Below are 26264 nucleotides of genomic sequence, written 5' to 3'. Positions count from 1 at the left end.
TAAATGCACAAACAGGCACATAGATGCTGTGTGTAATCCATGCCTGCATTGTAGTGTTCCTTTGTTATTCCTCCTGGCAGTGTTTATATTAACAACTTTGTGGACAGTATTATTGTTGATGAGGAATGAGATCAGTCAGTGCCAAGTGTCAGACTGTGTAGGCCATACACTGCAGGGACGCACCCAATTTATACAGGCTTCCTTGTGGATTTTGGTGTGAATTTTTAACACAGGTCAACAGTGTAATTTTAATACTGGGTGTAAAGCCCTTCATATAGTCTTAAAAAAATATGTACATAATGAAGCACATACACATCTGATGAGTTTAAGTTTTCTTAAAAAGACCTGTGGCCAGCCCCCCAAAAATGACTGTCACCCTCCAATAGATTAGGGTGCCCTGATCACACACCATTTCAGTTTCTTGATATGCCCTTCCATTCCTGAGATATGAAGATTTATACTTTGTCCGACAATTCAGGGAAACAATTTTAAAAATGGGAGTGACCATTAGGTGATGGATGGGATTATATAGTCAGGAGGTGCGTATTGGGCATAAACACTCCTCAATGTACAACATTCACACCCCCTGACTGTCTAATCCCACCTATCACCTGATGAGTCAGGCTGCACTGCCGCTAATGAAAGTGCATGGCCACGAACAAGATTCACGGGCACCAGAAATCTATGCTTGGCCACACTGGAGTGAACTGGGAGCAGGCTGTGTCAGACCTAATGCTGCTGTAATTGGCCACTGGCCCCTGGTATTGCCCATATGGCACAGCTTTTCCATCAAGGACCTTATGACTACGGGTGAAGCGCCTGAAGGAGTACATTTTCCTACCTACTTTCGTGGGATTATCCCAAGCATCTCTTGACCGACCCAAGGCTTCCTCCGGACAGGATAGCTCCCGGCTGCACCCCAGCTACCTGCCTACCTAGTTGTGTGAGACACTTTATTAGATGTTGTGCTCTTAGTACAACATCAAAAGGTTAACATAACCCTATTCATTTAATTGTTTTTGGAGTAACGGCACATAGCTGCGCATCTTGTCTGTCTTTTATTCTTACTTTGAAGAAATCTATCCAAGACAGACTTCCAGTTGTAGCTACTTGAAGGTTGGAATGTCACTTCATTCGAATTTCACCATCAGCGATGCAGCAACGCAACAAGGTGATCTTTCACTGTATAATCTGTGTTGTTACCAATTTTGTAGCATTTCACTAGTTTAAAGGGGTATTCGAGGAATTTTCTTTATTTGACTATGCTACAGGGGCTGTAATGTTACTGTAGTTCATAATGAAGTGTCTGTACCTGTGTGTGACGGTTTTCTCACAATTCTTATGTGATTATCGCCCTAATATTTATTCTTCTCAGCATACAAAATGACTCATGTCTCGGGATTTCCCAAGTTGCAGTGCTTCAAGACCTGGCATCACTAGTCAGGTGATCAGAGGGAGTCTGTCCTGCCTCAATGGGTGGAGCGACTGCTGGGTGGGAGAGGTATTTTGCAACAGCTGGAGGCACACTGGTTAGAAAACACTGGTTTATTGCATTGAAGGGACCACAGTGGGTGGGGTGGCTGATGTGTTAGAGGGAGGGAAGTGACCTCATACTTACTAACTATGGAACTATGGGATGTGTAGTATAGAGAACGAAATTCAACAGGAAATACCCAGTTCTGGCAGGTACGTACTACTAAAATCACTTTATGGTGGATAACCCCTTTAAATAGCACACCCGTCAAGAAGATCTGAGATGGGGTCCTGTGACCTACCTACCATTTTGCAAGAATTCTGATCACAGCTCCACATCATGAGAAATATTATACATTGAGTAACCTAGGACTCTACACGTCACATCACACATGACATCTCAGGTATAGCTTCTCTAATCCACTGTAACCCTATGTTCACAAAAGGTCTTTTAGAAGCAAGTTTGCAGCGAGCCGTCACGGGTTTCCCGCAGCGAAAAATCCAGGACTTACACTCAGCCTCGTGCTGACCACAGATCTCCCGGAGGACCTACACTCAGCCTCGTGCTGACCACAGATCTCCCGGAGGACCTACACTCAGCCTCGTGCTGACCACAGATCTCCTGGAGGACCTACACTCAGCCTCGTGCTGACCACAGATCTCCTGGAGGACCTACACTCAGCCTAGTGCTGACCACAGATCTCCCTTCCCTCATCGGGCAAGCACTTTTAATGGATTACGAATAAAGGACTGTTTTTTACATGACCGGGTGAGTGCTATCTACTGTATGGTTTATATGGATTGTTTCCGTTATTGGATGTTGCACCCCCGTTGCATACCTCTTCAGGGGCTGTGTATTTGCCAGTTTATCCTCAATTTAAGTACACATCTGTTTGACGTTTATACAGCAATAGTTCCTACCCACCCTTTCCCTAAGCCTGTATTTCGATTCTTAATCTGCCCATGTGAATGTAGCCTAAGGGTACGTTCCCATGTACGCATTTGCTGCAAACTTTCTGGGTGGAAAATCCTCATTGGATTTTTGGTATCCATTGACTTTAATCGGTCTGCAGAAAATCAGCAATAGTAGTGGAGGGTTTGAAGATTTGCAATGGACCTGTTGAAGTCAATGGGTAGCAATACAATCCGCAGCTGATTATTTACTTGTGAACAAAAGTACACTCTCCCCATATACTGTGATCTCCTGTGATACTGTGATCTCCTGCTTGGAACACGTAGCCCACAAAAAGTATAAACTGACATCCTTTAGTTGACATATGGATTCACAGCCTCAAACAAGCTCATCTCACCCCCACCATTGTGAAACAATATTGTGTTCTTGTGGCCAGAGGTCATGACCTCATAGACTAATGTCAGAGTTCCCTTTGGGTCAGTAAACAGGTCACTTGTTAAATACACAGCTTCAGCTCTATAGAGAAGTGAGTAATCCCAAAACTGGTAGTTGTGAGGCCATGCTGACAGGAGAAATATTTGCAGACGTTCATGTATGTGAAGGCCGGCTCCATTAATAAGGCACAAGCATGTAAAACAGATTTATTTCTGATTTGTGTCCGCACAGTGTAGAGTCGGGTCTCCAGGCTCATAATGTACTACTTCCTTACCACTTTATTAGGTATGCCGGCCATTTACTAGTCCATGGATAGAGGCTCCAGCATAATGGAGTGTGGCATCTGGTCATATAAAAACATGGCATCCCAGAGACCAGCGAGGCTACAGTCCACGAGTGAGCAAATGAATAATTGCCCGGATATTGCACGTCCAATGATTCTGTCTCCATGGAGAGATCTCATTGTCCATGTCCTTTGTTCCAGATCTTCATGTACCCCTCAAGGTGGACTCCTCCAGCTAATCTGGTTCAGTAACACACTGCTCCACTATCTCTCGCAGATTTGGGTTTTCCATTGCTGCCGAGACTCGTTCCTTATCGTTTATCTGTTTATTAACTTGTAGATATAAAATGTGATTTATTAATACAAGGATGGCAAGCAACAAACCCACAAGGAAAAACTGCAACTTTGTAAATGTAAGGCTAGGTTCAGACTACGGAATTTCTGCCGGAATTTTCGCTTTGAAATTTCCTGCAGAAATTCCGCTTACTATAATGCATAGTGTAGTGAATGGTTTTCCGCTTCACAAATTCCGAATGAAAAATCCGCTAGAAAATTTCCGCCTGAAGAAAGGGGTTGCTCTTTCTTCAGGCGGAAATCCTAGCGGAACACATAGCAGTCTATAGGAGACTGCAGTGTCCGCGCGGTCCTAGCGCCGACTAATTCACTCGGCGCAGGCGGAACTCAGAATCTCCAGGCGGAAATTTTCTGCCCGGAGATTCCGTATTCTGAACCTAGCCTAACTGACATGTGCAGACTTGGTATGTGGATAGAACATTGATCCAGGGATTTATTCTGATATCATATTGGGGTCAGGAAGGAATTTTTTCTCTGTCATGGGGCAATTGGCATCAGCCTCATGTTTTTTTTTGCCTTCCTCTGAATCAACACAGTAGGGTCTAAGGTTTAACTCGATGGCCTCTTGTCTTTTTTCTTTAACTATACAAACTATATTAGGGTGCATTCACACCACGTTTCAGAGATCCGGCTAGGAAATTTCAGAACCAGCACCAAACAGACTGAGAGCGGACTGGCACTGAATCTCATTCATTTAAATGAGCCGACCAGAGTAAGATAGTATCTCCAGTCGGCTCATGTTTGCCCTATATCCGGTTTTGGGGCCGGACTGAAAATCGTGGTATATTGTGGTTTTCAGTCCCGCCCAAAAAATTGGCAAAAATTAGCCGATCCGAGTCACTATCTGACTCCGGTCTGCGCATTTAAATGAATGAGATTCAGTGCCAGTCTGCTCTCAGTCTGTAACATGCCTTCCGGGGTGAGGTTGTATGGAAACAATGATGACGCAATAATGCATCATGTGATCACCACATTCATAGTAACAAACCTCAAAAGTGTCCGCTGCCGGATCCGGCAGCCGAATCCGGCAGCAGAATCTTGGAGACATGGTGTGAATGCACCCTTATTGTATTAGTTTGTTCCTGTGAATGTGGTGATCACATGATGCATTATTGCGTCATCATTGTTTCCATGCAACCTCACCCCGGAGGGCATGTTACAGACAGAGCGGTAAAGACATCAGATGAAGACACCTTAATATTACAAACCCTTTTAAAGTCCCGTAACGGCAGTGAAGACAGTGGCTCTCTTAAAGGGATTTACATGTGTTTTTCTCTGCCATGGATTTGGCTGGTCCAGATCTGCTTAAAATCCTGCCTGTATTACATGTAGATAAGCTGCCAATTTTACTGTCTGCATTGCAAAGGGTATTATCTGAGGCAAGTTGGCGAAAAACGTACATGCAACACATGCAGAGTATTCATTATGGCCTAAACGGTAAAAAAAGTACACCATGTATGAATCTGCCCTGAGGTCAGAATATGATAAATAACAAAATCTTCAAAAGGAAGGTGGGCAGGGAGTCCCAATACATAAATAAACACAAATACTCAGGTCAAAAGCCTGGGGCACAAAACCCTTACTACTGAGTATCCACCGCTAAAATATAATTTTCGTGTTACAGTAAAATAAAATCTATAGTTCCAAGATTAAAATAAAATAAATAAATAAATAATAATGATAAAATAATATTCCGTTCTGAATCAGAATCTAAACCTATGTAAAATGACTGGGGCATGACTGGTAACACAGGAATGGCTGATCTAAAACATGAAACTTGCCCCCCCCCCCCCTCCTTCCTACATATTTTGCTGAATAATCAGCGTCATCAATAAGATAAGAGGCAGCAACACATATGTAGACCCTTGGGGATATTTGGGGCACAGTCGTGCACTTTTCTCTATTATTGTAGTGTCAGACTCTGCAGAACAGCGTATGTCAGGACTTTTTACTACCCTTCTACATAATGCACATTGAACCCTGTATTAGAGCAAATGGATCAATAACTATGCAGAAGGCCAAATTTTTTTTTTAACTAGACTCTATATAGTTCCTGAGGACTGGAGTCTAGTGATGACAATGAAAAGTGGTTGAGCCAATAACATGGGTAATATGTACTTAGCAGTAACCTATAGGCCTTAGGCTTCTTTTACACTACCGTCATGTCCCTGGTTTTTTAACAGCCGTTTTTCTGCAGAAAGAGGTCATGAAAAAATAGATAATGTAACTGAACATAACGGATGACCAATGTCCGCTATTTTAACAGGCATTCTGTCAAAATAATAGACATGTTCCATCCGTTATTACCTGTTATTTCATCCATTATAGTCAGTTATTTTATTTCCATGTTCTGAGCATGCGCAGTACAAATAACGGATCATAACGGACGTTAAAATAACGGGTGCTACGGGATGTCATTTGTGTACATCCGTCACCCATATCCTTAAAATTTTAATGGCAGTTAATTTTGAAGGGACAAAAATCTGTATAGGATTAGTATAGGAACATCTAAAATCCCATGGATTGCAAGATGAAAAACAACATGGGTTTACTTCAGGGAGATCATATCAAACAAATCTTATAGATTTTTTTGACTGGGTGACTAAAATAATAGATGGCAGAGGTGCAGTAGACATCGCATATCTAGATTTTAGTAAGGCTTTTGACACTGTCCCACATAGAAGACTTATCAATAAACTACAGTCTTTGAGCTTGGACTCCCATATTGTTGAGTGGATTAGGCAGTGGCTGAGTGACAGACAACAGAGGGTTGTAGTCAATGGAGAATATTCAGAGCAAGGTCTTGTCACCAGTGGGGACCTCAGGGATCTGTACTGGGACCAATTTTGTTTAATATCTTCATTAGTGATATCGCAAAAGGTCTCGATGGTAAGGTATGTCTTTTTGCTGATGACACAAAGTTATGTAACAGGGTTGAAGTTCCTGGAGGGATCTGCCAAATGGAAAAGGATTTAGGCAAACTAGAAGAATGGTCAGAACTCTGGCAACTGAAATGTAATGCAGATAAGTGCAAGATAATGCACCTGGGGCATAAAAACCCTCAGGCAGAATATATGACAGTTCTGACCTAAGTATCTGAGGAGAGGGATTTAGGAGTCATTATTTCAGAGGACTTAAAGGTAGGAGGACAATGTAATAGAGCAGCAGGAAATGCTAGCAGAATGCTTGGATGTATAGGGAGAGGTATAAGCAGTAGAAAGAGAGAAGTGCTCATGCTGCTGTACAGAACACTGGTGAGACCTCAATTGGAGTATTGTGCGCAGTACTGGAGGCCGTATCTCCAGAAGGATATAGATACTCTAGAGAGAGTTCAAAGAAGAGCTACTAAACTAGTACATGGATTGCAGGATAAAACTTACCAGGAAAGGTTAAAAGGACCTTAACATGTATAGTTTTGAAGAAACAAGAGACAGAGGGGATATGATAGAAAATTCTATATACATAAAGGGAATCAACACGGTAAACGAGGAGAGCATATTTAAAAGAAAAAAAAACTACAAGAGGACATAGTTTTAAATTAGAGGGGCAAAGATTTAAAAGTAACATGAGGAAGTATTACTTTACTGAGAGAGTAGTGGATGCATGGAATAGCCTTCCTGCAGAAGTGGTCGCTGCAAATACAGTGAAGGAGTTTAAGCATGCATGGGATAAGCATAAGGCTATCCTTCATATAAGATAGGGCCAGGGACTATTAATAGTATTCAGAATATTGGGCAGACTAGATGGGCCAAATGGTTCTCATCTGCCGACACATTCTATGTTTCTTTTGTGCCGTCAATAATAATGGCTGTCATTCATAACGGGACATAACTGGTGCTGCAGGATGGTCAGAAAATCCCATTGATATGAATGGGATTTTTTGACGGCCGTATTAGGGACTTTCAGATAGGAGTTCACAACAGGAGTTTTTGCAGGGTGACAACGGTAGTGTGAAAGGGGCCTTACACTATATCATCTGTAGAAAGCAACATTCTCCTAATCCAGTGTTTCCCAACCATGGTGCCTCCAGCTGTTGCAAAACTACAACTCTCAGCCTTTGGCTATCCGGGCATGCTTGGAGTTGTAGTTTTGCAACAGCTGGAGGCACCCAGTTTGGGAAACTCTGTCCTAAACTCATATCCCAATTTCAGCAAGTTTGTCTGATTGGCAAAAGCAGCAAGAACTTACTATCCTCCTCTGTTGAGTGCGTCCCTTCGGAAATATAGATCTCCAGCTGAAACAGAAGAAGGACATGAACTCACCCACTGTAGCAGTGTGGGATCAAAGAAGCAGAACATGATGGCAGGTACAGGTCTGGCACAATGTATTACATTGTTTGCGAGTGGATTATATGACACTAGCTTCCCATATTCCCATAAAAAAACACTGCAAAACTGCAGGTCAGGACTTTACCAGAGTGTCTGGAAGAGTGAAGAATGCAGACAACCTGCCAGATATCCCTGCGGTCCAAAGGACGATGCCAGGACTGTGGGTGTGTGAAACCAGGATTTGTAATTTATTCCTCTGCCTTGCAATGTGCTTAATCCATCAGCATTTAAAAGGTTAAAAGTACTCAGCACAGAAATGGCATGTCCCACACCAAGGGGAATTTCCATAACAATATGTAAATATGCTGCCACCTGGTGGCCAGCCTGTATCATTGCAGGCAATTTGGAGCGGTTAAATTTTATTCATGGCTACAAAGAGATTATTGACTAAACAGAGAACTCTCGACAGACTTAAGATATATTTACAATTTACCAAATTTGCAGTATATAAAATATTACAAATATTTGAGAAGCCTAAACACAAAAAATGAGGCTTCTCATATTACAAGTATATGAGAAGCCTAGACACAAAAAATGTGTCTGGTCAGATGAATCCAGTTGCACCAGGTCAGAATTTGGAATATGAAATGTGAATCTATGAACCTTAGAAGGCCAAAGGAGGTCCAACTTGCTGGCAGATGTGCATCTCTAATACAGTGGCCATTCGGTGTACACTGGAAAACTCTCCCAACCTCTAGCATATGTGAACAGAGCCTAAGTTCTGTAATCAGTTCTTCTAGGTTGGCCCCATAGATGATGACTGATGCATTCTGCTTAGGAATATGCAGACACAAAACACTAAATATAGTACGGTAATTTCTGCATCCTATAGACCTGTGTTCCCAACGTACGGCATTTCAGCTCAACACTGCTATATGCTGGTGGGAAAAATAGAAGAGACGAGACAGCATTCACCATCCAAGTACACCGGCTTGAGGAAGCGCTAATCACGTGAAACAGTCTGTCCCGGCTGTGCTCCCCGCTTCAACCTGTGTCTTTTTCGGATGCCTCCAAACACTGAGCAATAAAGTCTACTTGGATGGTGAGTGCTGTCTCGTCTCTTCTATTTGTTGTCCCATTGCCATTCGCCACTACGGATACTGCACCACCGCATATCCATTGCTTGTAAGCTTTTACTGCTGCTAACTCCCACAGCGGACTTTCCCTAGTTGCGTTTAGTGCCGGACCACACTGCTCTTATACATTGACACTGCTATATGCTGACATTCCATTGCAAAAAAATAAAACTAAACACAAACTTTAAATACATTTGTACAGATGTCTCTATTCATAGAGATGGTCTGCAGCATTTGAGTACGAGGAGGTGTTTTCTTTTTCCTCCTTCTATTCATCTTTTCAATATTCCCCGGGGAGTGTGTAGGGGCAGGGGGGAAGGGGGGGGGGGTACGGGACGGGCTGGGGGGAGGGGGGTTTGTAGTTGTTTTGGATTTATGGGGGTGTGTGCAATTTATTGTATGAAACTTATTGTTTACACTACTTGCTAATTAGTGTATGGTTTGTATACCCAATAAAGCATAATAAAGGGAAAAAATAAATAAATAAATACAATTTCCCCTGTACAAAATCAAGCAAAAAATCCAAAAGGAACATACATATCCCAGTTATGTGTAAATGATGACACTGTCTGTGTACTACACTTTTCTACCAGTGTCAGATATTATTCTTGGGTCTGTACAGAGGACATGCCTGAAGAGGGCATACATTAACCCCTTAAGGACGCAGGACGTAAATGTATGTCCTGGTGCGGTGGTACTTAACGCACCAGGACGTACATTTGCGTCCTGTGCATAACCACGGGCATCGGAGCGATGCCCGTGTCATGTGTGGCTGATCCCGGCTGCTGATCGCAGCCAGGGACCCCTCGGCAATGGCCGACGCTCGCGATCTCGCGGGCGTCCGCCATTAACCCCTCAGGTGCCGGGATCAATACAGATTTGAATGAATGATCGGATCGCCCGCAGCGCTGCTGCGGGGATCCGATCATTCAGAACGCCGCACGGAGGTCCCCTCACCTGCCTCTGTCCGGCTACCGGCGTCTCCTGCTCTGGTCTGAGATCGAGCAGACCAGAGCAGAAGATCACCGAAAACACTGATCTGTTCTATGTCCTATACATAGAACAGATCAGTATTAGCAATCATGGTATTGCTATGAATAGTCCCCTATGAGTGTATGCGCATACAGGAGCACGGACGCAAATACGCCTAACAGGTCATCTGACTGGATCACAGGCTATTCCTGCTCACTAATGCTTGTGCAATCTTTTAAAATCCTATGATACTCTTTAAGCACAAGATTTCTCATTAGGAGCCGCTACTGTATCAGCAACTCCTCAGCTAATATGAAACAAATATATGCAACAGTGAATTTGGTTTCCTTCTAGGTCACTGTCTCCCCCTTAGCCCCTGAGGAGGACAATTTAACAGTGTCTGAAATGCGTCGGGTAGTGCTGGAGACAAGTTACACTGGGATAGTGACTATCTCTGTATTGCATTTCATGTATATATATATATATATATATATATATATATATATATATATATATATATACACACACATGTATGAGTTTAACAGCTTGTGTAATTTTGTAAGGCGTCATATTAGATGGTAATATACTACATGACATTACCTATGGAACACTCACTACCTATGTGTGTTTTTTTTATCTAATCTTTGAGTAAAAGTTAAGTTTCATTCCCTCCCCATACTTACCTTTTATCTATATACATGACCAAGAAGCACTTTCCTTTAAAATAATAAAGGCAAGAGTTGTGTTTTCTTATTAAGGGCCCATGCACACTATGTATATTGCGCCTGGAATTAATTCTCAGAGGAATCCTCTTTCAGCAGAATCCCATTGATCTCAATAGGATTCTGCTGCTTAGTGCAAACTATGGAAATTCCATAGCAGAACCTTCAACATGGATATAGATTCTGCTGAAATAATGAACATATTCATTCTTTTTGGCAGAATCCACCTGAAAAAGCTTATAAGTTAAAGGAAAATGGTAATCTGTTCACCCACACTAAAACCATTCCACATTATAGTGTGGGTGAACAGAAGACAGATGAGGGGTTAATGGGTTAAATACATACCTGCACTCCGGAGATCTGTCCCTCCGAAAAGCCACATCCATCTTCAGTGAAGTGCGTGCTGGAGGCGGGCATGCCTGCTCAATATGAATATTTATTGTCGTGGGTCATGCGACGCTGCACCGAATGACACGTGATGTCACGCGGTGGACGGAGTTGCTCTCCGGGCTGCTGTCAGCTCTCCGTGGGGGATCTAAAAGACGGACCCGGGTCATGGAGGAGCGCGCCTCGGAAGTGAATGGTACCCGGCCGCTGGAAGGGGTGACAGTAGGGGGTGGGCTCGGGTCACCCCCCAATACTACAGTCATGTGATCTATTACTCTCCCCACCATGTGATGTGTGTGTTATATATGATGGCTATGAATTTGCTGCACTGCATGTGCAGAGATATCCAAGAGAAATAAGCACTGATTCTGGATGGAACTGATTCAGTGAGGAAATTACTTGCTGAATTTCCTAGTGTGCATAGGTGCTTAGAGTTCTTAAATGTGGCAGTGTTAGGGCCCATGCACACTGAGTAAATTCTGCTTACAATTTCCAAGAGGAAAATCAGAGCGGAATCCACTTGCTGCACAATCATTTTGATCTCAATAGGATTCTACTGCTCAGTACACACTATGGAAATTCCAGGCTATACCGATAGAATGAACATGTCATTCGGGGGACTCTGCTTCTAAAAGGTCATTCGTCAATGGGACTTTGATTTCCAATGCCTATTTCTGTGGTGAAATTCAGCACAAAATAAGCATCAATTCTGAGTGGTGCAGATCCACTGAGCAAATTCAGCAAAGAAAATACTCAGTGTACATGGGTCCTTATTGTTCCCTGCACCTAGCATGGGTGGGAGTGTAGAATACCCCTTTGTAATGGGGAACATCCTTAATTAATTCAAGAGAATTTCTCATGGGGTACAACAGAGATTTGACAAGAGATTGGGTGCCCAACTGACAACTCCCCATACTAATCAGTAAGACATTGGGGCAGATTTATTAAGCTGTCTTATTGGAAAATTATGTGTTGCTCATAGCAACCAATCAGAGCTCAGCTTTCATGTCTCCTATTGATCTGGTAAAATGAAAGCTGAGCTGTGATTGGTTGCTAGGGGCAACAAAGAGAATCTTACTATTAGGGTATATTCAGATGCACAGGATCTACTGCAGACTTAAAGCGGCGTTCAACCATTTAGTTACATTGATAAATCCCCTCTTCGATGTTGCAGTTATCATATGTGTTAATCGTCACGTATCAAAAAATTTCTTAAGAAATAGCGTTGATCTAAGTTTCAAAGTATTGTCTGGCCTGGAGTGAGTTTGCCAAAAATTTCGGATGTTGGTCATTTTTGTGCTTTTTTTGTTTTGTTTTTTTAAACAGTTGCATATGATAAATTGGTAACCACTGCAAAAGCAAAAACATGTGACTTTATAAAGTGCACATTTTGCAAAAGGGCTAAAGTTAAATGGGCACTGTCAGATTCAAATACTTTTTATATATTGTACATCTTGGCAAAACATTAACCTTTCTAATATACTTCATAAGAAAATTTTATTTCCTTTTTATAGAAATCATGGCTTATAAAATCATGGCTTTATCCAAGCTGAAGCACAGGCATGAACAAAGTCCAGTAAGTGAGGGTGGGCTAGCACTTATCTGTGTCTGATAGCACAGAGGAGTGCTATCAAACAGGAGAGAGCACAGAGGAGTGCTATCAGACAGGAGAGAGCACAGAGGAGTGCTATCAGATAGGAGAGAGCACAGAGGAGTGCTATCAGACAGGAGAGAGCACAGAGGAGTGCTATCAGACAGGAGAGAGCACAGAGGAGTGCTATCAGACAGGAGAGAGCACAGAGGAGTATTATCAGACAGCAGAGACCACAGAGGAGTGCTATCAAACAGGAGAGAGCACAGAGGAGTGCTATCAGACAGGAGAGAGCACAGAGGAGTCCTATCAGACAGGAGAGAGCACAGAGGAGTTCTATCAGACAGGAGAGAGCACAGAGGAGTGCTATCAGACAGGAGAGAGCACAGAGGAGTTCTATCAGACAGGAGAGAGCACAGAGGAGTGCTATCAGACAGGAGAGAGCACAGAGGAGTGCTATCAGATAGGAGAGAGCACAGAGGAGTGCTATCAGACAGGAGAGAGCACAGAGGAGTGCTATCAGACAGGAGAGAGCACAGAGGAGTGCTATCAGACAGGAGAGAGCACAGAGGAGTATTATCAGACAGCAGAGACCACAGAGGAGTGCTATCAAACAGGAGAGAGCACAGAGGAGTCCTATCAGACAGGAGAGAGCGCAGAGGAGTCCTATCAGACAGGAGAGAGCGCAGAGGAGTGCTATCAGACAGGAGAGAGCACAGAGGAGTGCTATCAGACAGGAGAGAGCACAGAGGAGTGCTATCAGACAGGAGAGAGCACAGAGGAGTCCTATCAGACAGGAGAGAGCACAGAGGAGTCCTATCAGACAGGAGAGAGCACAGAGGAGTGCTATCAGACAGGAGAGAGCACAGAGGAGTTCTATCAGACAGGAGAGAGCACAGAGGAGTGCTATCAGACAGGAGAGGGCACAGAGGAGTGCAAGCCGACCCTCACTTACTGGACTTTGTCCATGCCTATGCTTCAGCTTGGACAAAGCCATGATTTTAAAATAAAATAAAAAATTCTTATGAAGTATATTAGAAAAGTTAGTGTTTTGCCTAGATGTACAACATATAAATAGTTTTTGTTTCTGACAGTGCCCATTTAAATGTACACAGAAAAATATAAATACAATAATACATTCCTCCCTACGTCTCCAGCAAATCCTCCATTTGTGAATGTATCCAAAGACAGCTTGATAAATCTCCTATAACCCCTGTAAAAACGCGTCTACTATTCACGTAAAAAAATTTAAATAAAAAATAAACATCCCATAATATGTCCAGGACCGGTATAGTACAATGATCTCTTACCTTGTGCTTGAATGATAAGCACCTCTGCAGCTTGACTCTCAGGCACAGACCTGCAGGTCAGGAGAGATATAAAATTCCCAATAAAAAAAAGGTGAGAAGCATATGAAAACCCTACTACACCTGCAGATTGTATACAAGACATATAGAGGCACATTTATATGAGTTGCACACACAAGATTTATGACAACACTACAACTATTGTTTGGCACAGAAAATGTGCTAACTTTTGCGACATTTTACATTGGCTATGCTATTTCAAAGCTGGTTTACCTCTTTGGTACTGCATACATAGCTGGTTTACCTCTTTGGTACTGCACACAGAGCTAGTTTACCTCTTTGGTACTGCACACAGAGCTAGTTTACCTCTTTGGTACTGCACACAGAGCTAGTTTACCTCTTTGGTACTGCACACATAGTTGGTTTATCTCTTTGATACTGCACACATAGCTGGTTTATCTCTTTGATACTGCACACATAGCTGGTTTACCTCTTTGGTACTGCATACATAGCTGGTTTACCTCTTTGGTACTGCACACATAGCTAGCTTACCTCTTTGGTACTGCACACATAGTTGGTTTACCTCTTTGGTACTGCACACAGAGATAGCTTACCTCTTTGGTACTGCACACATAGTTGGTTTACCTATTTGGTACTGCACACAGAGCTAGTTTACCTCTTTGGTACTGCACACATAGCTGGTTTATCTCTTTGGTACTGCACACATAGCTGGTTTATCTCTTTGGTACTGTACACATAGTTGGTTTACCTATTTGGTACTGCACACAGAGCTAGTTTACCTCTTTGGTACTGCACACATAGCTGGTTTATCTCTTTGGTACTGCACACATAGCTGGTTTATCTCTTTGGTACTGCACACATAGTTGGTTTACCTCTTTGGTACTGCACACATAGCTAGTTTACCTCTTTGGTACTGCACACATAGCTGGTTTACCTCCTTGGTACTGCACACATAGCTGATTTACCTCTTTGGCACTGCACACATAGCTGGTTTACCTCTTTGGTACTGCATACATAGCTGGTTTACCTCTTTGGTATAACACTGTAAAGAGCTCTCTTACCAATAAGTGTGGCCAGGGAGCAATGCGGCACAGTTGGTGTGAACTTGATGATCACCAGGAAACATTCATCATCCAGCTCCTCTACCGTTACACAACTCTCTGACACAACCTCGAGGTCTTCTAATGTGCTCGGCTTCTCCGGATCCCGAATACTCCGGATTATATCTGGGGGAATAATAAGAACACAGCTTTTATAACAAGACCTGCAGCTTCTGGTCTAATATCTCCCATTCCCAACTCAACACTGAATACTTCCTTGTTCCTGTTGATGTGTAATCTCAGCAGGACCTGCCCGCTCAGCCAATCACAGACTGAGGCAGGACACAGCTGTATCCTGAGCGGGCAGGTCCTGCTGAGATGAAGCATCAACAGGAACCAGGAAGTAGTTGGTGATGAGTGGGGATCGGGAGATGTTAAACCAAGAGCTGCAAGGGGATCAGGGTAGATGAGTATAGCTTCTGTTTTGTCTTTAACATGCTCTCCCAAAGTGTCTATTTCAGTAAATCAGTAATTTTTGCTTAAAGAGTCCCTCAAAAAAAAAAAAAAAAAAAATTATCATGTTATAGAGATATGCTAAAGGTTTTGATCGATCGGGGTCTCAAGGGTGAGATCATTGCCGATTATTAGAACAAGCAGGAGAAGCACATGGTAGCGTGTTCCCTCCTCAGATCACAATAATATTCGTCCATCGGCCCTATTACGTGCAGTGAGATCAGTTGGGGTGTCAGCACTGAGAACCTGACCAATCAAAACTTTTGACACGTTCGTTTTTTCTTTTTTTTCTTTTTATGACAGGGGCACGTTAAGAAAAAACCTTTGCTGGAGCAACTTTTATTACAACTATTCATTGGCTCATTCCTCTGTTATTCCTCCTGGTATGATAATGAAATGGCCACAGGGTGTTACCATTTTTTGTCCATAGGTCATATTCTATACCAGTGGAAAACAAAATGTGGACCTCTAGCTGTTGCAAAACAACAACTTCCAGCATATCCAAATGGCCAACGGCTGTCAAGGGATGATAGTAGTTGTAGTTTTGCAGCAGCTGGAGGTCCACAGTTTGGAGACCACTGTTCTATACAGTAGGAGTACTGACGGCATCACAATACATAGCGCTACACCCTACTGACAAGGGGAATGGTAACAGCCAACCATCAGGGGGAATAGCTGAGGAATGACAAGAAAATACGTTTTTTTTTTTTTGCAACCTGTACGACCTCTGTTTTCTGTAAAACTACAACTCCCAGCATGCCTTACCCACTAAAGTGGCAGCTGAAGTTTCATATTTATTTGCAGGTTGACCTGTTTGGGGCCCTGGCTTTAGCTGTAGGGGACCTTATATATAACAATAGGGCTAGTGTGGGAAAAGCAGGAAGAGAACATGACACCATGACATGGCTGAGGTCGTCATGTGTGAATCCGGTTACATAGGGGCAGGATCTGTACAATGCTGATAGAAACATATACAGTATAGGATGCACATTCATATATAACACACAAATCACATGGTGGGCAAGGGGGCGTAATAGATCACGTGACTGTAGTATTGGGGGTGACCCGAGCCCGCCCCCTGCTGTCACCCCCTCCAGCGGCCGGTTACCATACACTTCCAGGGCGCGCTCCTCCATGACCCGGGTCCGTCCCTTGGATCCCCCGCGGAGAGCTGACAGCAGCCCGGACAGCAACTCCATGCCAACCCCGCCCACCGCGTGACGTGACGTCCCATAACAGCCAACCACAAGCGGCCGGTGACGTCACGGTTCCGCCTGACCTGCTCGATCATGTGATCTGAAGGAAAGATGGCGGTGCCCTGGGCAAGTCAGGCAGCACTGTAACTAAGGAAAAACTGGACGGTGAGTGAGCGGAGGTGACTGACGTGTACCGGAGCCGCTTCTCCTTCTCCTAGTCATTAGTTTTAATACTACCTTTCCTCTCTCCCATACTTGGAAAAATTTAAAGGGGCCGTACAGCAGTTTCAGATAATGAAGCCTTTAGGTTTTGTATGACAATGTAAACTGGTAGACTGCATCAGTTCATCATGTCTTTTAAGGTTGCCTATTATTGGTGGTTACTAGAGATGAGCGAATTTACAGTAAATTCGATTCGTCACAAACTTCTCGGCTCGGCAGTTGATGAATTTTCCTGCATAAATTAGTTCAGCTTTCAGGTACTCTGGTGGGTTGGAAAAGGTGGATACAGTCCTAGGAGAGAGTCTCCTAGGACGGTATCCACCTTTTCCAACCCATGGGAGTACCTGAAAGCTGAACTTATTTTTTTCAGGATAAGTCATCAACTGGCGAGCCGAGAAGTTCGTGACGAATCGAATTTACTGTAAATTCGCTCATCTCTAGTGTTTACATGGAGAGATGCTAGGTGGTACAGTTACCCAGTGGCTATGCCCTATCCCATTGGTCTTCAACCTTCGGCCCCCCCAGATGTTGCAAAACTACAACTCCCAGCATGTCCGGACAGCCAACGGCTGTCCGGGCATGCTGGGAGTTGTAGTTTTGCAACATCTGGAGGTCCGCAGGTTGGAGACCACTGCCATATCCCAATGTTTCCCAACCAGGGTGCCTTCAGCTGTTGCAAAATTACAACTCCCAGCATGTCCGGACAGCCAACGGCTGTCAGGGTATGCTGGGAGTTGAAGTTTTGCAACAGCTGGAGGCACCCTGGTTGAGAAATCTTGCTCTATACACAGTATCGTTGGGGTCATGTGATCTGATCACATGACTACAGGTCCCTTGGACCCAGTGGAGCAACAGCCCCTTACTCAGCAGCTGCTCCATGAACTCTGCAGTGTATGGCGCGGTTGGCGAGCTTGCACGCTGTCACTTTGTGATACGCTCATCTGTTGGATATCACTTATCCTGTGGATACCTCATAATGGTTGTGTGAACACAATGTCTGTGTGTCCAGGATGCTGGCGCCTTCACTAGTTGTCATGTATCAGCAGAGCTTATTTCTTCTTCTACAGCCCATGCATGATCCCTTCTTCCTTGCGCTGACAGACACTGATGTAGAGGGGGTTGTTATGTCCCCCTTCCCTTTCCTCCAAAGTTATCTTTCTACTAACATACAGTAGCCCTCCCTGTATGCTTTCCTCCCTCTCCACACTCTAATCTCCCATATGCAACTTATTCTTTCTCCCCTTCATAAGGAAGGGGGAGAACAGGTTGCTGTCTAATCCATGTCAGAAGAAGCAGGACAGACAGCTATGTACTGGAGTTGTACATACTCTACAGCAGGGTTTCTCAACCACTGTGCCTCCAGCTGTTACAAAACTACAACTCTGCCCAGACATCCTGGAAGTTGTAGTTTTACAACAGCTGATTGGGAAACACCGCCCTACAACAGCATAATTTTAGGAAATTTGTAATTAAGACTGTTTAGAAAGTTGTTTAAAGAGGTATTCCAGGAATTTTTTTTATATATCAACTGGCTCCAGAAAGTTAAACAGATTTGTAAATGAAAATAAAGTGGACAGAAATAACACAGGAAAAAGAAATGAAAAAGACACCATAAGGTCCTCCTGCCCCAACGTACGTTTCGACTGTGCTTCGTCAGATGAAGCACAGGCGAAACGTACGTTGGGGTAGGAGGAGGCAGGTGTGTGGCTGCATGGCAGGAGGACCTTATGGTGTCTTTTTCATTTCTTTTTCCTATGTTATTTCTGTCCACTTTATTTAAATTTTAGGACATGTTTTGGTTTTTCACTGATGCACCCTTTATTCTTTATACTTGATTGCATATTCTATGGATTGCATTCAGTGATTACTTATTAACATCTGTATCTTCTTGTACACCTGGATTTCCTTGTATTCCATGAAGTTGTGCCATACATCTTGTCTGCCTCCATCTTCTGTGGCTGTTATTTTAGTGCCTTGATTTTATTTTATATTTTTTTCGTTTCCTTATCTGTATGTGTACTTTGTGCATATGTGTTTAATAAAGATATTGATATTTTGCATGATCTGGTTCTAATGTGTTGGTATTGATATTTGATAGTGGACCAGCCGTGGCTTCTTGCCCTTGTTGCTGTTTGTGCATGAGTTATAGGGGATAAGATGTCTGATCATGGGGGTCCCGTCGCTGGGGACCCCCGCAATACAGCATGCGGCATCCACCTGTTTCTGCTCTGGAAGCGCTGGAGGGTCTGGGTCCCGACCACGGAACCGAAGTTTGTGACGTCACGCCCGCCCCCTCAATGCATGTCTATGGGAGGGGGCGTGAGACACATGCACATTTGTGGCCTGCTGGAGGTAACTGTCCTGCTGTATTGTTGCCCTCCTACGGCCTCCTCCATGTCTTCTGATGTACTGGCCTGTCTCATGGTAGCGCCTCCATGCTCTGGACACTACGCTGACAGACACAGCAAACCATCTTGCCACAGCATTAATGTGCCATCCTGGATTAGCTGCACTACCTGGGCCACTTGTATGGGTTGTAGACTCATGCTACTACTAGAGTAAAAGCACTGCCAGCATTCAAAAGTGACCAAAACATTAGCTAGGAAGCATAGGAACTAAGAAGTGGTCTGTGGCCACCACCTGCAGAAACACTCCTTTATTGGGGGTGTCTTGCTAATTGCCCATAATTTCCACCTGTTGTCTGTTCCATTTGCACAACAGCATGTGAAATTGATTGTCAATCAGTGTTGCTTCCTGAGTGGACAAATGTTGTTGTGGCATCCTCGATAATTTTTTGGTTCCCCTTCTAGTGCACTGATCGTATTGGCTCTCCTGCACAAAAGCAAGAATCACTGCGCTGCCTGTGTACAAGAGGATCCAAGTGAAGCGACTGAGCTACTGATCATGTGTGAACACCAGCGCTTGACACGTTAGGAGGTAATTCTGAAAGGAAATGAAAAGAACACCAGGCGCACCATTTTGACACTATCTATTCTATTGTTGACAGATATGCATAGATATGTAACTATTAAATAAAGATTTTTTTAATTAGTTTTTTTTTGCATAATTTTAGATTTTCAGTGGGAAAATGGAACTAAGTGTCCTTTTGGATCCTTCTATTAATTTAAAAGACTGGACGGAGCTGCCACTAAAGGTGTCTTTAACCAGGCTCAGAAACCTCACTTTATGTAGCCTCCTGCCAGAAGGACGCCTTTCTCTCACAGTCTTCACCTCTGGAACAGCGCATGGCAACCGTACACAACTGGATGGACTGTTTACTCAGTAAGTCCTTTTGCTTAGATTTACTGGTGGTATATACAGTACAGACCAAAAGTTTGGACCATCTCATTCAAAGTTTTCTTTATTTTCATTGCTCTGAAAATTGTAGATTCACACTGAAGGCATCAAAACTATGAATTAACACATGTGGAATTATAGACATAACAAAAAAGTGTGAAACAACTGAAAATCTGTCATATTCTAGGTTCTTCAAAGTAGCCACCTTTTGCTTTGATTACTGCTTTGCACACTCTTGGCATTCTCTTGTTGAGATTCAAGAAGTAGTCACCTGAAATGGTTTTCCCTTCACAGGTGTGCTGGTGTGGAGGAGGAGGGGAGGTGTGATGGTGGGGGGGGGGGGGGGGGTGCTTTGCTGGTGACACTGTTGGGGATTTATTCAAAATTGAAGGCATACTGAACCAGCATGGCTACCACAGCATCTTGCAGCGGCATGCTATTCCATCCGGTTTGCGTTTAGTTGGACCATCATTTATTTTTAAACAGGACAATGACCCCAAACACTCCTCCAGGCTGTGTAAGGGCTATTTGACCAAGAAGGAGATTGATGGGGTGCTGCGCCAGATGACCTGGCCTCCACAGTCACCGGACCTGAACCCAATCGAGATGGTTTGCGGGTGAGCTGGACCGCAGAGTGAAGGCAAAAAAGGGCCAACAAGTGCTAAGCATCTCTGGGAACTCCTTCAAGACTGTTGGAAGACCATTTCAGGTGACTACCTCTTGAAGCTCATCAAGAGAATGCCAAGAGTGTGCAAAGCAGTAATCAAAGCAAAAGGTGGCTAGAAGCTAGAATATGACATATTTTCAGTTGTTTCACACTTTTTTTTTATGTATATAATTCCACATGTGTTAATTCATAGTTTTGATGCATTCAGTGTGAATCTACAATATTCATAATCATGAAAATATAGAAAACTTTGAATGAGAAGGTGTGTCCAAACTTTTGGTCTGTACTGTATATGTGACGAATGTGTGTTCACCTGTAGGGTGTTGTGTCTGCTGTCATCTGTTACCAACATCTCTTCTGCTTGTAGAGGTAGTAATATGACTTACACAGATGCACATGTTAGAAGACTGACACGAGGCATTAGGCTGTGTATGTGTTGCACTTATTTTCAGTATACACAGATGCTAGCTCTGTAATTCGTCTCTCCTGTGTATAACAGCACATTTGTAAGGTAATATTACTTAATCTGCCCTGACCTGTATTATTTTCTGCTGTCACCTATAACCTGTAATGTTTTTGTCCCAGATTTCAGTGGGAAGATGAGAACCATAGCGAGACCATGCTGCACCAAAACCCACGTCTCTTGACACTGGGACAGAACAATGATTTATGTGCCTGGGAAGTCTGTACGGAGGATGGGCAGGTGGTATTGACTACTCTCTGTCGCTGTGATGAAGACAGATTGAGGCAACTCTGTGCAGAGAATCATGTTTGTGAGTATGAGTCCTCACAAAAATAGTTTTATACTAATCTTGAATAGAGTTATGTTGTTTAATCAAATCACACTATTTCATATAGACTTGTTAAAAGTCATGGAGGAGTGGGTGAGAGGAGCAGGGTCCATATTGGGCATCTTAGTTCCCCACTGAACAATGGCACATAGGCCACCAATATTTAAAAACCCCTTCAAAGCCTGTTGCTTTCCCAGCATGACTACATGTCATGCATATCATCTATAGTCAAACAAATATTTGACTACTTTTTATATACACATAACCCGAATGCCCCAAGTTGGTGTTTTCCCAACCAGGGTGCCTTCAGCTGTTGCATAACTACAACTCCCAGCATGCCCAGACAGCCAACGGCTGTCTGGGCATGCTGGGAGTTGTAGTTTTGCAACAGCTGAAGGCACCCTGGTTGGGAAACACTGATATAAAGGAAGAGTATGGCAATAGTTAATTGACCCCTTCAGCAGTGAGATATCAGATTTAATAAAAGACATGCAGATTAGGCTTTGAAGCCCACTGGGCATTCCTCTCATGGTCAAAAGTTCTATACAGCTATACCTATATTCCCTTACTATATACCCTGGAAACCAGCTAACACGTCAGATTTAAAGGCATTGTATGTGATCAGAAAAAAAAGGCTCTTATGGGTAATTTTTTTCTGAAACAGCGCCATCCTTGTTCATATGCTGTGCCTGGTATTACAGACAATTCACTTGAATGTTGCTGAGCTGCAATTCTAAATGCAGCCCATGGACAACAGTGCAACAGATTCTAAAATAGAACAGACTTTATTCTTATTCCATAGAACTCCGTTTACCTTGTAATTCCATTAACCAGTAATATTCCTTATCCTCAGGTGTTCCTTCCTTGTCCTCAGTTCGCCTCCTGTCTCTTCATGGTGATGACATTTCTATTTTGCTCAGCGGTAGCATCTTTGTACATCTCTGTTACTCTAAGAAGGACCAGAACCCAAGCCTTGTGTCTTGTTTTTGTGTGGACCTGGACCCAGAGACCGTGGAGCACATCTCAGATGCATGTTTCAGACATGACATTCTTTTTCTACTGGACAATTCAGGGTTCATTTGTATCCTTTATGTACAGTAGTTCCCCTCTTGTGGGACAGCTAACCATAATTCTGATCTTTTTTTTTTTTTTTTACATGAAAATTTTTATTTCAAGATTTCTATAGAAAAGTAACAGATTTAAAAATAGTACATCTAAAGGGAATATGGTATATAGAAATAAGTCACTTTGTGACCAAGTATACAAAGGTTACATGAATGAATACATATCCATATGATAATGCTGAGTAAATTACATATTTAAACATAAAACAGAAATTAAACAAAACTTTATTATCGTGCTCGCTCCTTATAAGGTGTACAATGCGAGTGTGTAAATCCGGAAAGGTCTATCTAACATTGGTACATTTATTTGATTGAATTATATCTGCACTGTATTATGTCGGCTCTCAAACCACACACCCCATCTGGACAAAGAGGTACCTTCGGAATTAAGGGCACAGGATATTTTATATTCATGCCAACAATTTGAGTTGATTCCTTGTATTAATTCTGATCTTATCATGAAGCTCAGTAGTGGTTTTGTTCCCTTGACTTGTTTTCTCAGATGTTTTTGACACCCTTGATGGGTCCCTAGTGGCTGACATTGAACTTCCCTCAATGATTGACATTGAAACATCAGAACCACTGAAAAGTATTTGTGTGTCTCCAAATCTAGAACTAATTGTTGTCTCCTCCAGCAGTTCTTGTTTTGTTCCCTTGAGGATAAGTGAAAATTTAAGGTAAATCTCTGGTCTATGTAATCTGTTGGAACTAAGCATTTGGAGCAATATTAAATGACTACTCTTCTTTTGCAGGGGGAATATGCTACTGGCATTGCAGACATGGCGCAATGGGCGGCACTCAGGGATGTCTCTGTGGAATGAAACTCAGACCGACAGGTGACTACATTGAGCTCTTTCAGGAGATTCTCATCTTTCACATATGTTCCTGATTCCCCATCTTAGACACACCATACCTATTGGGGTGAATTTCATGGGAAGCTGTTTGGGTTGCCAGTTGGTTTTTATAGTGTAAGATGTAGCTGTAGAATCATGAGTAAACCCAGGAGAATATGGGGGTGGCAGCATACAGACATATTGTCATTGGTTGTATTTAAAGGGGTACTTCACTGGAAAACATTTTCTCTTAAATCAACTGGTGCCAGAAAGTTAAACAGATTTGTAAATTACTTCTATTAAAAAATCCCAATCCTTCCAGTTCTTATCAGCTGCTGTATAATCCACAGGAAGTTATTTTCTTTTTGAATTTCCTTTCTGTCTGACCACGGTGCTCTCTGCTGACACCTCTGTCCATGTCAGGAACTGTTCAGCACAAGAGAGGTTTGCTATGGGGATTGGCCCCTACTTTGGACAGTTCCTAAAATGGACAAAGGTGTCAGCAGAGAGCACTTGTAGTCATGCAGAAAGGAAATTCAAAAAGAAAAGAACTTCCTGTGGAACATACAGCAGCTGATAAGTACTGGAAGGATTTTTAATTGAAGTAATTTAAAAATATCTGTTTTATGTTCTGGCACCAGTTGATTTAGAAGAAAATGGTTTCCAGTGGAGTACCCCTTTAAACCCAGGATGCTTGAGCTTCAAAGCAACAATGCTAACTACTGAGCCAGCCCTGTTATGTCTTACATATAGTATAGCGAACTAAAAAAAAGTAATAGTAGCCCCAAATTTACGTATAAATGTGAGCGGTGCATAGAGATGTTTCAAAAGGTTAATAGTCACTAATCATTCAACAAACTTTGCATAAATCAATAAAATGAGAGAATGAGAAACCTTTCAAAGTACCTAATAAAAGGAAAACGCCTTATTCTCCGCTTAGACTCTTTTCCTACTTTTCCCTACTAAACTTGTCATTAAAGGGGTACTCCTTTGGAAAACAATTTTTTTTTTTAAAATCAACTGGTGTCAAAAATTTTAACAGATTTGTAAATTACTACTTTTACAAATCTTAATCTTCCAGTACTTAGTATGACAGTGCTCTCTGCTGACACCTCTGTCCATGTCAGGAACTGTCCAGAGCAGGAACAATTCCCCATAGCAAACCTATCCTGCTTTGGACAGTTCCTGACAGGGACTGAGGTGTCAGCAGAGAGCACTGTGGTCAGACAGAAAAGAAATTCGAAAAGCACATCCTGTGGAGCATGCAGCAGCTGATAAGTACTAGAAGGATTAAGATTTTTAAATAGAAGTAATTTACAAATCTGTTCAACTTTCTGACACAAGTTGATTTAAAAAAAAAAAATGTTTTCCAAGTCCATGGAGTGGGGGGGAGGAGGAAGCTGCATAGTGAGAAAAGGCAGATTGCTGTCAAACTTGACAAAATTAAACCCAACAGTGGTAAGGGTTATGGGTTTAAGGTTCACCTAATATGCTGGATATAGATGTCATAGACCCCGCTCTAGTCCAACAGCCCCACACCACCATTAGAAAGCAGGGTGACTCTGTAGGTGGGGCCCCAGCTCTGCTACTTCTATGCTTTGCATGGTCAGCCGTTTATTTGAACAGTCAGTATGTTATGCTTAATTTTCCCTGCCACTTTGTCTTCTAAAATAAAAAGGCAATTTTATAGGTTTGGCAACCACCAAACCTATAAACCAGATAAACCTATCTGGGTCCCACACTCAGCAACCCCCTTCCCCCACCATCCGAAAAACTGGAAATACAGGCAGTCAGGAACCTTCCCTGCAGGGATTTAGATGAAGAAGAGATTGATTCATGCCCATCAGAACAGGAGGAGTTGCTGATAAAGAGCTGCTCTACTTTCTGACTCGTAGAGGATTGTCCGCAGTGGAGTATTCTCCCCTCTATGATGTCCATATGCCTCAATAGACCATGGGGGAGATTTATCAATGTTGTCTATGTCCCGCATCAATATAGACCAAACTACAGAGGGTTGGCCGGTCTATTGTGCACCTAATTTATCAAAAGGCGTACGGCTCTTGATAAATTCTGTGCACAGACTTCAGCATCTACGGTTTAGACTGTATTTACACCTGCTCCAGCGTGGTCTGACATTTTGGCGTACTTTCAGCCGATGCGACTTGTTGCTGAAAAGTCGCTTTTGATAAATTCAGCACCAATGCATTTTTCTGTCTAAAAGAGACGAGAATGCATCATGTTCTAAAAATCCTCTACAGCAAAAGTCGCACATATTTAGACTGCGACTTTCTGTGCGACAAATTTAGATGGGAAAAACCTGTCTAAATCCTTTGATAAATCTCCCCCCATGTCTTCACTGAACAACAGTAGCATTAACCTTTTCACATTTAATATGGGTCTCAGATTAAGAACTTTGTTCTTATTAAATCGTTAAGTTTTCTTTGTATAAAATATTTAATGTAAGGAAGCCTTTCATTGTCACAAATGTACAGTGGTAGGGTGCATCCCGGCAATGTACAGGGGGGCAAAAAAGTATTTAGTCAGCCACCAATTGTGCAAGGTCTCCCACCTAAAAAGACGAGAGGCCTGTAATTGTCATCATAGGTATACCTCAACTATGAGAGACATAATGAGAAAAAAAATCCATAACATCACATTGTCTGATTTTGAAAGAATTTATTTGCAAATTATGGTCGATAATAAGTATTTGGTCACCTAC

The 26264-nt window shown here is 42.7% G+C and overlaps 2 protein-coding genes across 4 annotated transcripts in view; one reads left to right on the top strand and one right to left on the bottom strand.

Moving 5' to 3' along the window:
* Positions 1-3015: 3015 nt before the first annotated feature.
* Positions 3016-16756, bottom strand: CIAO2A (cytosolic iron-sulfur assembly component 2A). Of its 3 annotated transcripts, none has more exons than XM_056571577.1 (5): positions 16529-16721; positions 14924-15088; positions 13845-13894; positions 7647-7692; positions 3016-3437 (listed from the first exon to the last, which is right to left on the bottom strand). In XM_056571577.1, exons 1-5 carry the CDS (start codon positions 16704-16706, stop codon positions 3340-3342), a joined length of 537 nt encoding a protein of 178 aa, XP_056427552.1. In that variant the 5' UTR covers positions 16707-16721; the 3' UTR covers positions 3016-3339. The 3 variants fall into 3 exon arrangements, with proteins under 3 accessions (XP_056427552.1, XP_056427553.1, XP_056427555.1); XM_056571578.1 differs by having other exon boundaries at positions 16524-16658; XM_056571580.1 differs by lacking the exon at positions 7647-7692 and having other exon boundaries at positions 16529-16756.
* The window catches only part of SPG11 (SPG11 vesicle trafficking associated, spatacsin), a 54872-nt gene continuing 45261 nt past the window's right edge, over positions 16654-26264 (top strand). Inside the window, exons 1-7 of the mRNA XM_056571574.1 lie at positions 16654-16776; positions 19644-19770; positions 19907-20115; positions 21383-21570; positions 22442-22669; positions 23215-23389; positions 23465-23548. Coding sequence (XP_056427549.1) covers positions 19922-20115; positions 21383-21570; positions 22442-22669; positions 23215-23389; positions 23465-23548 — 869 coding nt within the window. The 5' untranslated portion in view covers positions 16654-16776; positions 19644-19770; positions 19907-19921. The remainder of the gene's footprint in view (positions 16777-19643; positions 19771-19906; positions 20116-21382; positions 21571-22441; positions 22670-23214; positions 23390-23464; positions 23549-26264) is intronic.

This window comes from Hyla sarda, chromosome 4 (assembly GCF_029499605.1).
Source record: "Hyla sarda isolate aHylSar1 chromosome 4, aHylSar1.hap1, whole genome shotgun sequence".
In the NCBI taxonomy this organism is placed as follows: Eukaryota; Metazoa; Chordata; class Amphibia; order Anura; family Hylidae; genus Hyla; species Hyla sarda.
Note: the sequence above shows the minus strand (reverse complement) of the source record. Positions and strands in the feature narration are given on the sequence as shown.